This window comes from Marmota flaviventris, chromosome 5 (assembly GCF_047511675.1).
Source record: "Marmota flaviventris isolate mMarFla1 chromosome 5, mMarFla1.hap1, whole genome shotgun sequence".
NCBI lineage: Eukaryota > Metazoa > Chordata > Mammalia > Rodentia > Sciuridae > Marmota > Marmota flaviventris.
The window spans coordinates 8,002,085-8,013,894 of record NC_092502.1 but is presented as its reverse complement, the minus strand read 5'-3'; the positions used below and the strand labels follow the sequence as shown (position 1 = coordinate 8,013,894).

The 11,810-nt window shown below is 48.4% G+C and overlaps 1 protein-coding gene across 1 annotated transcript; it reads right to left on the bottom strand.

The window, feature by feature from the left end:
• Positions 1-10,154: 10,154 nt before the first annotated feature.
• Drd1 (dopamine receptor D1) lies at positions 10,155-11,492 on the bottom strand. The gene has a single exon (XM_027938757.2). The coding sequence runs from the start codon at positions 11,490-11,492 to the stop codon at positions 10,155-10,157; it is 1,338 nt and encodes a 445-aa protein (XP_027794558.1).
• Between the last annotated feature and the right edge of the window lie 318 nt (positions 11,493-11,810).

Here is an 11,810-nt window from a genome sequence, read left to right as displayed (position 1 = left end):
GCAGGCCACGCCCACTCTGCCAGTGATGGCCAGGGTGGCCCTTGCGCTTAACTTACTCCCTGGCCTTTTAAAGGTGATAGACTCTTGTTTTTATAGAAATTCGAATGTCTTCCTAGTAGTTAAGAGGAGCATGGGGCTGGGGGGGTCTTACCTGGTGTAAGCCAACAGGCTCTAGAGCATAGGAACTTCAGGGGGTCTCTAAAGGCCTGAAATAGCAACTCCCCCAGGGGGTCCTCCGGGCAGAATAGAGGGCTTGAAAGAAGATCCCATTGACTCCCAACCTGAGCCCCACCACCAAGAATTCTTCCCAACGTTCCCCAGAAGCTGGGCAGGGAACCTGTTTCCTCCTATGTAAAGGCCGCACCGTCTGCCATTTTCTAAATGAAATGCATTTGATCCACAAAATTGTTCTGATCCTCGGCTCTGAGGAAGCTCAGTAGGAAAGGACCTTGTGTATGAAGAAAGCAAGACCCCAGAGTGTGGCGAGGAGTCCTGTGACGGGGCGGACCTGGGCCCCATCTCGGGGTCCCGCTCTGCACCAGCCAGTTGACCATGAACCTCAGCCAGGCCAGGAGCTGTCCACAGAGGAGCTCGGGGACGGTGCTCACTGCTGGCCTTCTCTCCAGGACAGCCTGAGCCCTGGCTACCCTCCTCCACTGCCCTCCCCAGCCCGACTCCCCATCAGCACAGTGACCATGACAAGAGCTTGCCTCACCTGACCCGGTCAGCAATGCATCCTAGAGAGCATTGCGGGAGCTACCCCGTGATATACCCACGCGCCAGCTTCCTGTGAAAACCAAGACACGTGAAAAGGAAAAGCAAAAGCCCCCAACTCGGGCTCTTCCCCAAGCTCAACCAGAGAGGGCGCAGTCCCCCCCCCATCCCCGCAGCCCACACTTAGGAGAGTTTGCCTGAAATCTTCTGTGCAAGAGATTTATCTACACACATCTGTTCATTTATTTACTTCTGTTATTTAGTCAGCTGAGGGTGCTGAGAGCCAAAGCCGAGTAGGAATGACGCATGGCATTTTTGGTTGAAAGGTGATGCCAGCAAGCCATTGAGATGATAATGATTATGTTAAGATGTGCATTCAATTGGATATTAGACCCGGGCTGTCCGCCTGGGCCTGCTACTTTGGAGCTCTGGCGGGACTCCCGGAGAGTTCCCATTGGTTGGGGAAGTGCGGTAGGAGGGATTGCAGGAGGAGGGATTTCCGGTTGGTGTGGTGTGTCCCTGGAGAAGGCGTTAGCGGGAGTTTTTGGAAATAAAGTTTGTTCCTGCTTGAGTGGCTCGTGATTTTGTGCCCAGCCAGACTGCGGCATGAGGGGGCCCTTTTCCTCATCTCATTCTATGTATTTGCATAAAAATAAATACTTCTTACACTTTTTAAAAATAAAAAACAATCACATTGTATTGTTTTGCAAACTGCCTTTCCACTTCATTATACGTCATAAAAACTCTTCCTTGTAGTGTACTTGAATCCACCTTTCTTTTTAACTACCACATGCTATGGACGGTGTTGGGAATCAGAACGTGATCCCCCAACCACAAGTGCTTTCTGTCCTGAGGGGGCTTAGGACCGCCCCCCCCCCCCAGGACAGTCCCTGGGCCTTCCCAGTTTGCCCCACTCCACCTCCAGACACAGAGCTCTCCACACAGCGCCCTCCGGTGCCAACGTCTAGAACTGCCAAAAGAAAAAGCGCTTCCCTCCATCCCTTCCCTGAGCTCCACTAACTAAACTCCTGCCCCAGGAGGAGAAGCTGAGGTCTCTCAACACAGCTGACAGCGTCCTCTCTATTGGTCCCATAGAGAACCATTTCTCACCCATTATCCATCCTGTGGACCAAGCACACTTGATTACATGTTCTCCAAGTTCATTACTCTCCCCCCTGGAAATTGTCTACGCGCCTCCCCCCCCTTACTGGAAAAGGTTATGTCATATCAGCATCAGAATCACATTGGCTGGAGGGCAATTTTACTATGTGATGGCCTCCAGGCCGTCCATAAATCTTTACACCTTGTTTCCTCTATAATATCCCCCCCCCCCGCCCCACTCTTTCTTTTTCAGTACCTGGGATTGAACTCAGGGGAACTCAACCACTGAATCACACCCCCTGCCCTGTTTTGTATTTTATTTAGAGACTTATTTGCTTAGCATCTGTCTTTTGCTGAGGCTGGTTTTGAACTCGAGATCCTCCTGCCTCAGCCTCCCAACCTGCTGTGAATACAGGCAGGCACCACTGTGCCCAGTGAACCCTCAGAGGGTGGAGAAGACATTTTCTTGAACTCCTACAATGCCCTACATTTTAGTTATTGTTTTCCCACATTACTGGACACCTAGGTTGTCTCCCTTTGGCTTTTACCAGCAAGGCTGCCATGTGCACCTATACACACTGTCCCTGAGTACACGGGCGAGGAGGTGTGCAGAATAGACTGGGGGAACTAAGCTGGGTCCCGTTGTGTGCACATTTTAAAATGTGGTTGCACCTGCCAAAGTCCCCTTCCCCTAGTCCTATCACATTGCACACTGTGAACAGGACAGGAAAGCGTCCACTTCCTTCCTTCCCCCAGTCCAGGGGCTCTGCTGCTGGACAGAGCTTCATCCAGGTGAGACAGTCTAAGCTGCTCAGTCCCATGAGCAAGCAAATAAGCTTTCATTTCAATATTGATGCCAACAGATGCTACTCCAAAAATGGCATTACAATTTCCCTTTCCCTTGAAAGCATTAGGGTGGGGCTTTTTCAACAGGCTGAAACGATCACCTTATGCCCCTGGTTCCCTCTAAGAGTGGCTCCTCTTTAATCCTCTTATGCCCATGATGAACACACCATTTTAGAGAGACCACACCATCAAGCTAGCAAAAAGCCACAGCTGCTTTGGCAGAATCGTGGTGGGCACACTCCCTCCCCAGTTTAACAGTACTGTGCATTAAACCCGTCTTAGAATTGGGCCGGCCATTACCTTAATCACAGTCAACATGCTTATGCTGAATCCATCTGACCCAGAAACTTAGTCTCCACAGCGTGTGTGTACGAGATAATCTGGGGACACATTTGTGACATTTGGTTAACATTTCCTCTCTCTTCTGTGTAAAAAGGTGAATCGCTATCCAGACATAAGGATACGAGGGAGAGCCCCCGCTTTCCATTTAAATGCTATTTAATTATTTCCTGAGACTGTGTCAATGATGGAGAAACCTAATTTAGCAGAAAAAGTCAGCCCTCAAAACCCCAGCAGAGTCACCCCATGGTGAAAAATGTGTCTAACACCTACCTAGACCTTCTGTATAGTTACTAATGCACTCATTTGTCTAACAAAGTATTCACTTGGTGCCTACTGTGTGCTGGTTGTGCTGGGCACTGGGAATACAGTGCTGCAGGAAGCAGGGAGTCACGGGTCACAGCCAGGGGCTGCCAGGCTGCAGAAGGAAGGGCCAGGGAAGGGCTCCACCAGGCTCACACCTGACATGTGCCTCAAACAAGGGGTCCAACTTGGAAGAGAAGCAAAGTTGTCACCACAGCGCATTTGAGCGTGATTAAAAGTGCAGGTGGTTGGAATAAGGGTGTGGAGGAGGGAGGGGCTCCTGTTCACACTCAGTGATTATCAAGTGACCAGGTTCATCTTCTAGGTGCCCTCCATAGGGGCTTCTGCAGAGGAGACCACCCCAAAGCAATCAAGTAAGTTGACAGCCAAACCTTTGTCTCTCCATCATGCCTCTATCCAGAAAATTCACCCAGCACGTTTCCCCGGCCCCATGTTTGCAGACACTCTGCTCCTACCCAGCCATTCTCACCCCTGCTGCTGCCACCCACTGCCCAAGCCTGTGCCCAGTTCCCCTGGCGCCTCAGCAGCTCTCCATGAACTTTCCCTCCTGCCATCACCGGCTCCCAAACAGAGCTGCGCCAGGCAGGGGTGGATGGATGTTTGTGGACACAAACTGAGGAAGTCCACACTGACCAAATTGACCTGCAAGCGTAGGAACATTTCTGCCCTTAAATGGACCTTCTCTCTGTTTTCTTACCCTTGAATTCCACAAGGTCATGTTTTTGAAATTTAAATGCCTTAAAATTCTGCTTGTCTTAAACATTATACTCCACCCAAAGACACGTACCTCCTGTTGCCATTGCTCACCCAACTCTGTCTGAGACTGCGCACCCCGTCTGGCTAGTGTTTGAGGCTGGGGAACAGGACTGGTCCACAGGGGTTCATCAGACCATTCCCCCCATATTTCATGAACGCTTGTGTCAGTGACAGGTGTTTTCTAATACACCAATATTTGAAGTGGCTTAGAATCCCCTCGAGAAGTGACTTGTTTAGTTAGAACTATATTCTAATAAATAGAACAGGTCACAGTTAAAGAACAGGCTTTGAAATCAGACAGCCCTAGCTTCAAAGCCTGACCCACCATTTACCAGCTGTGTGTCCTTGGACACATCACAAACCCTCTCTGAACAGGAATTCCTGTTCCTCTGACTGTTGGTCTGGTGGTGCTGATAGTGCCCCTGTGGGAGGAAGGCTGGCTGTAAGAATGTAGTGAGACCCCAGGAGGGTGGCACTTGGCACAAGGCCAGCCTCGCCATCACCAAGGCTCAGTATAGCAGAGCTGTTGGCTTTACCCAGAAGAAATCCTTTCCTTCCCCCTGCATCATGCTTTCAGAACATTTCTGAGGTTGATTGAGCTGCATATCTGTCCCCTCCCTTTTTTCCACTCGGAAGCTCCTCATGGATGGGGATAGTACCTGGTTTATTTCTGCATCCTTAACATCTAGCACATGGTTCAAATCATAGAAAACACTCCATAAGGTCCTTACTGACAGTTTGTATCAAATTATGTGCATATGTGCATGTGCATGTACATGTGTGTGTACATACGTGTGTCTGCATGTGTGTGCACCAGTATGTGTGTATCTACATATGACATTTTTTCTGTCATATGTATGATGGACACTGGACAGCCGGTCAGCTCCAGACAACTGCAGCCTCAGGTGGTGAGAGGCGTCAGTGAGGGAGGCCTGGAAGACTGTCCCACAAGTCAGTCACACCACACACACACTCAAGTTGTGCTCCAGTCAGTGTTCCTGTTCTGATTGGCTCGCTCCCTTGTTCAGGCAACATATTTAATGAGCGACCCTCTGGGCCAAAGGCCTGCAAACTTAGGGATATGCACAGAGAAGGAGATGGTGACAGCTTTGCCCCCTCTGCTCCAGACCCAGGGAGAACGAGGAGTTGTGAGGAGATGGTCTCCCAAGGGCCATAGGCCTCGGGAAAGAGGCCAGGGGCGCGGAGGCACAGCAAGCCCAGGAAGCTTCTCTGGGGCATGCCTAGGAGCCTCTCAATCCCTGTGAACTTGAGGACGAGCAGGGATGGGCAAACAGAGGCAGCAAGAAAGCATCCTGCAGGGTTCAGGGCATGTGCAAAGGCGTGAAAACTGGAAAGGACTCCACCGCCCAAAGCTCAGGACGTCCACGAGACAGTGCCATGGGGTAACCACAGCACGTGAGGCTGCAGAGACCACAGGCGCCAGATCACCAGGGGCCTTGAATGAGTTCCATTTATTTTTTCCTGAAAGTAGGCTGGGGGCCATTGAAGAAGGGCAAGCAAAGGCACATCGGGGTCCTGTTTGCATTTTCCATCCCTATGTTAGCTTTCCCATAGATTTCCCTTCCTTGGGAATTCCATCCAGGGGAACCTCTCACAGTCAGACTTGGCCCCAAACATCTCTCGCATCTCATCATCTCAAAGCAGAATAGAGCATAGAAATCATCTCATCTACTCCCATTAGTAGAGATGAAGAAAACTTACTCTCAAGGGATATGAGTTAGCATCGTCGTGAGTTTAAGTGAAATGAAACTCTTGCCTACCCCTCAGCCCTCCTAAGTCCACCTCCACCTGCCACAGGACAGCATCTGGGCTCCAGGAGGCAGGAGGGAGGGGGACCTCAGTTCTGAGGACATGGCTCAGAGCAGATCCTTTGCAATGTTGAAAAAATTTACCAGTTTTGAGAGCTGATCCAGTCTGTTCTATGAACACAAGAAAAATTCTAGCTGGTTTTGTAGATTTTTCTCATAGTGATTAGAAAGTTAAGCCCTTTTAAATCAGAGATTATTCTTGAGCCTCTGCTATTTAAATTACAACTCCCAAATCTTGAATGATGTAACAGACTAAAGTCCAAATGCTGCCTTTTTAATTCTGTGCATCCCATGGAAGTTATTTAATGTGACAGAAGGCCGTGCAGATTGGCCTGGTAGTGAAATCTTAGAAATGTAGTTTGTGCTGTAATGCTCACCGTATCCTCAATCCTCTAAAAAGTAAACAGGCTGTTTTGTCATGTTTTCTATCCAGGGAATCACAAACAAATCCAAAGAGGTGCGTGCAATCTAGAGGGTACCAAAGGCTGGTGATCTCCCCAGTTAATTCCTTCAACCGACAACACTGATCAGGTCATGCAGACTAGCCGGCCCTACACTTAGCAACCCAGAATCGGAAGGCCAACAACTCACTCATTATTCCTCAAACCATCTCTGCAAGATAAGGAGATTGGATCAACTAAAACGTGGAGCACAGGTTTATTCAGTCAGTCTCTAACTTCAATCAACGTTCTTAACCATGCAGAGGTACAAAGCCCCTTGCTTCTGGGATACCAGATCACCACAGCAAAGATGATGGTGTCTGGAGAATCCCAAACCACATGTCCCCTAATAGTCACTTCTGCTCCACCAGGCAAATCTGTGAAAAGACAGCAGGTCCATTGTTACTGGTGCAATAGATATTAAGTGATGGATCCCTTCTTCAGAACTGGGATCCTGAAAGGACCAGCAAGCCCAGGACTTGGTGCAGGGGCTCTCCCAGATGCCAGTTCATTGTCACCTCAGGGACCTGCATGTTTATTTCTATTGCACCACAGGCCAGTCTCAGAGAGGCGAGCGCTGACTTAGTTCATATGGACTGCAGGTGGTCCCTGCAGGAAGCTCTTGTCTATCTGAAACTAAGCCTCTGCCTCCTGCATCCCAGGGCCCCAAGAGGCTGGCTCCCTGCACAGGGGCTTGGGATGTGGAAAGCAGAGATACACTAAGATGCTACTAGCCCTGCCTGAGGAGAAATCATGATGGGGTCCCCAGAGAGAGGGGAGGGTTCAGAAAATCACCAATGTTGGATGACAGGTCGACTTGCTTCTGGAGTGGGGAGCTCCTCTGAAAAAGAAGCTAATGGAGAAGTTCTGCTCTTCCCATTTAACAGATCAGCTCAACTGAGACTCAGAGGACATGATCTGCAGAGATCCCAAGGGAAACCGGGGACTTTCCTGAGTAAACCTCAAATCTACCAGTGGAAGCTCAGTCTCCCTACTGTGTCTGTCGGTCACTAGCAAGAGCCTTGCATGCCATGAGGAAAGACAGCTTCTTTGGTGGACACAGGGAAAGAGCAGTTCTCAAATATCATCTCTGTCCTGATAAAGTGTTTCACACACGGTCAGCATAAGGCTCATGGCCAGAGCTAGAAGTAAAAATGAAAGTCCTACTGTAATTTTGCTTTCAGTTGGAAATCAAATCATCTGGAAGATTCGCTCAGTGGAATTAACACTTTATAAGATGCCCTTAGTCAATCCAATATGCCGGGAACCCAGAGTATAGTCTCACTCAAGGTGTGCTCAATGTTACCATTATTTAATATCATTTCTAAGAAAGCACCCATTTTCACTATTTGGTTCAGTGAAGGTTTTCGTTCCGTGTTTCGGTGACTCTGCCTGAGCACTGTGGCTTGTGTTTCTGATTTAAGAATAAAATTAAATTTTAAAGAGCAGATATTCAGAAAGTTAGGAGGCAGAAAGCAAAGGTGTGGCGCTTCCTGGGCTCTAACTGGGGGTGTGATTGTCAGATGCTGGGAAGGCTGATGTGGGACTTAAAACACCATCTGCCCTGGGATGTCCCGAGAGGTAAACTGAACCCTAAGTTTCTACATCACCTGCTGCTGAGCCTTCTCCTTCCTGGGGATGAAAAAAAAAAGAAAACTAAGCATATCAGCTAACTCAGAAGCAGGACCTAGGGGTGAGCCCTGTGAGACATTTGATAAGCCCAGCATAACAATCTGCATCTTCTCTCCAGAAAAAAAAAAAAAGTCCTGTTATAATTGACTTTTAAAATGAATACCACACATACAGTGGTTGCTCCTAGCCAGGGGTCCACACAAACCCATGACAAGCCGCAATCTTTTCTGGGAAAAAAAAAAAAAAAAATTCTTGGCTGTACCAGGCTGAAATTTTTGCCTTATATGAAATAGGGTCTTGGAAAGAAAGAGCCAATATCATAAAGTTTTCAAATTTGAAAAACAGGGTAATTCCACAAATGAAGAAAGATACCTTTTCAAAAAAAAAATATTATGACAGAAGTAAGAGAGAGAGAGAACAAATGAGAAAACGTTTTCTGCTTAAATATTCAAAGGTAGAATATGACATATAAAACAGAAATTTCCAATTTGAAAAAAAGTAACGTATACTTGGAAATGTCCTTGTTTTCTTACTTGTATACCTGAATGTTCTAGTTTTTTAAATGCATTTAACAAATGCAACACAGCTCATTCAGGGTTGATTTGAGTTCACAAAATAATTTTATTAGATGTAAGAAAGCATACAGGCAGCAAAATGAAGGAAACACTCACAGTACAGAAGTCACAGACCCGATGCGGGAGGGTTTTCAGCAGATGTCTGTCCTTTGTACCAATGTCATCTCCGTATATGTCAACTGCTTATCAGGAGAAGACTGTAAACATTTCCACATCCCCATTGGGACTCCCACACTAGCCAGGAAGGGAGCAGCCGGGGAGGCTGTGGCGATGCTTTCCACAGTCCAGGTGTGACAGGATCCCCAGGCTCAGAGAAAGGAACAGCGTTTGTGAGCAGGGCCGCTGTGGCTTTGGGGCACTTAACACGGAGAATGAGGCACTGCTCCTTAATTAGGACACCATTAACATTTAAAGACCTTTAAAAAAAAAAATGGGTCCTCCACTCAGATCAAAGCACACAAAGGGAGGAGCCCGATTGAGCAGTTGGGTTTGAGCTGGGAAGGTGAAGACACAGGGTTCCAGCTGGGTCCATCGGTGGGGCGGCTGTGACACAGAACCCAGCAAACTGTCCTCCTGCATCTTTCTACCTGGGACAGCCATTTGGCTCAGAAAAGCTCTGGGACACGCAGGCAGAGCAGTGAGAGGAGCCCAGAAGCCAGCTATTTTACATAAATACAAAGCCTCCTGCACCTCCCAGCCGCCTAAGAGGTACCCGGAGGGCTGAGCTGGCCCCTCGGAACTGCAATCGCTCCTGGGACCAGCCTTGGCCACGTTTGAAACACACGAGTAGCTATGCTTTTTTAAAAATTTTCACAATCTTTTTAGACTAAAAAATAGCCTTCACAGAATTGTCCTTCTCACCTTGGATTTACTCAAGTCCCTGCATCCTAAGGGACCATCGCAGCTTCAGGTCCTGCCAGTCTGCGCTGGTTCCAGAAGTTGCTCATGAGCCTGTGCAACCTCACTCTGTGTTCGCTTCATTGGTTTATAAAGTGCTAGTTCAATGGACAGTTCAAGCTCAGATAACTCGAGTGTATCCTATTAAATATGATAAATATAGATTTATTATGATAAATTCAAAATATCCATATAATACAATAAATAAATAAAACCAATATCAACAAAACATCTCTCCGTTCTGAAAAAAAAAAAAAGCATTGTCATTCCTACTGTAAGGCTCGGTTATTTTTTAGAAATGATTGATGAAGGCATGCACCTACCTTTACAATCTGAAAACTTTGCTTGGAACAGTTTTAGCACCTGTTTGTATACAGCAAACTCAACCCTTCGGAAAGCTTTGATTTTAATGAAGCTGTTCATTGCTGATTCTTTGCCCTATTTTTAAAATCCTAAGATAAGTTTCAAAAATGATTCTGAAGCCAAAGACATGTCCCTGTTGGCTCCCATGTATCCCTGTTTGATGGGCAATGAAAAACATGGAAAATACAGTGGAATGTATTTGAAAATAAACTTGGTTGTCTGTTCAAAAGGGCAGAGGTCCCCCTGACGTCTCAGTCCCACCAGACCTTAGCAGCAACCCCCAAAAAATCTCCTCCAGCTCTCAGATTGCCTGTGTGTGGCTGGGCTCACCCAGGAGCTCAGGTTGGATGCTGTCCATTGTGTGTGGTGGGCTGGATCTTCTCTAGAGAGACATCAGTGTCATAGTCCAATATGACTGACAGGGCTGGGGACAGCCTGTCCAGTGGTTTTGCTATTCCGCCTGCCTCCTCCTTCTTCAGGTCCTCAGAGGACCCCACAGCATGAGGGATCAGGTAAACCAGATTGCACTCCTTGGAGATGGAGCCTCGGGGTTCATGATGACTAGAAAGCACCACGGCCCCGTTGTTATTGATGCTAACTGTCTCTATGGCATTACCCGTTGTAGGGCACAGTCTGTAGCATCCTAAGAGAGTAGAGAATGCCTTCTGAAAATCAGCATTAAAGGCATAAATGATGGGGTTCAGGGAGGAATTAGCCCACCCAAACCACACGAACACATCAAAGGTGATGGAATCGATGCAGAAGGGCTGGGTCTCCTCAGACCCACAGAAGGGCACCATGCAATTTGAGATGAAGAAGGGGAGCCAGCAGCAGACGAACACCCCCATGATCACGGACAGGGTCTTCAGGACCTTAGTCTCTCTCTTGAAGGACATCTTAAAGGAGCTTTCTGATTGAGAACACTCGACAGGCTTCCCATTCCCCGTGGTGGTCTGGCAGTTCTTGGCGTGGACTGCTGCCCTCTCCAAGGCTGAGATGCGCCGTATTTGTTTCTGGGCGATCCTGTAGATACTGGTGTAGGTGACAATCATGATGGCCACCGGGATGTAAAAGCTTATCAGGGAGGATGAAATGGCATATGTCCTACTCAATCTGGTGTCACAGTTGTCCTCGGTCTCTTCCAGGAAGGTGGCATTGCCATCGGAGGGGCTTATGGGCTTGGCCTTGTGCCAGCTGAGCTGCACGGGGATGAAGGAGATGAGGACAGACAGAGTCCATGCCACACTGATCAGAATGAAGGCTGCCTTGGGAGTCATCTTCCTCTCGTACTGGAAGGGGCTGGAGATGGCCCAGTACCTGTCCACACTGATCACACACAGGTTGAGGATGGAGGCAGTGGAGCACATGATGTCAAAGGCCACCCAAATGTTACAGAAGGACCCAAAGGGCCAGAAGCCAGCAATCTCAGCCACAGCTTTCCAGGGCATCACTAAGACAGCCACTAAGAGGTCTGACACAGCTAAGGAGATGACGAAAAAGTTGGTCACCTTGGATCGCAGGTGTCGGAACCTGATGACAGCAGCACAGACCAGAGTGTTTCCCAAGAGAGTGGACAGGATGAGCAGTGACAGGAAGCAGGCTGTGAGGATACGGAAGGAGAAGTCCCTCTCCACCGCCAGCCCGGCACTATCCATGGTGGAAGTGTTCAGAGCCATCTTCCAGAAGGAGAGAGCCTCAGGGCTCCGACACCCCTCCAGTTCTTAAGCAGGGATGAGGGTCAGTCAGACCCCACTATTCCACTCACCAGTGGCTCCCCTGGCAGAGAACCTCACCAGCATTCCATCAGAGAGGGGCAGCAGGAGCTTCAGGGGGAGTCCAGGGCAGCCCCCTGTCCCTTCCCGCTGTTCCCTTAGCTGTCTTCTGACTCCTTCACTTCAGGTCACAGTCACCACCACCACCAGTTGGCCCCTAAATTCCCCAAGGAAAATGGCTTTTTAGCACATATTCTAAGTCATCCACCCTGAGACTCCCAG

What these genes read in the sequence shown, in the direction of transcription:
- Drd1 (XM_027938757.2), bottom strand. Translation starts at nt 11,492, where the DNA reads ATGGCTCTGAACACTTCCACCATGGATAGTGCCGGGCTGGCGGTGGAG.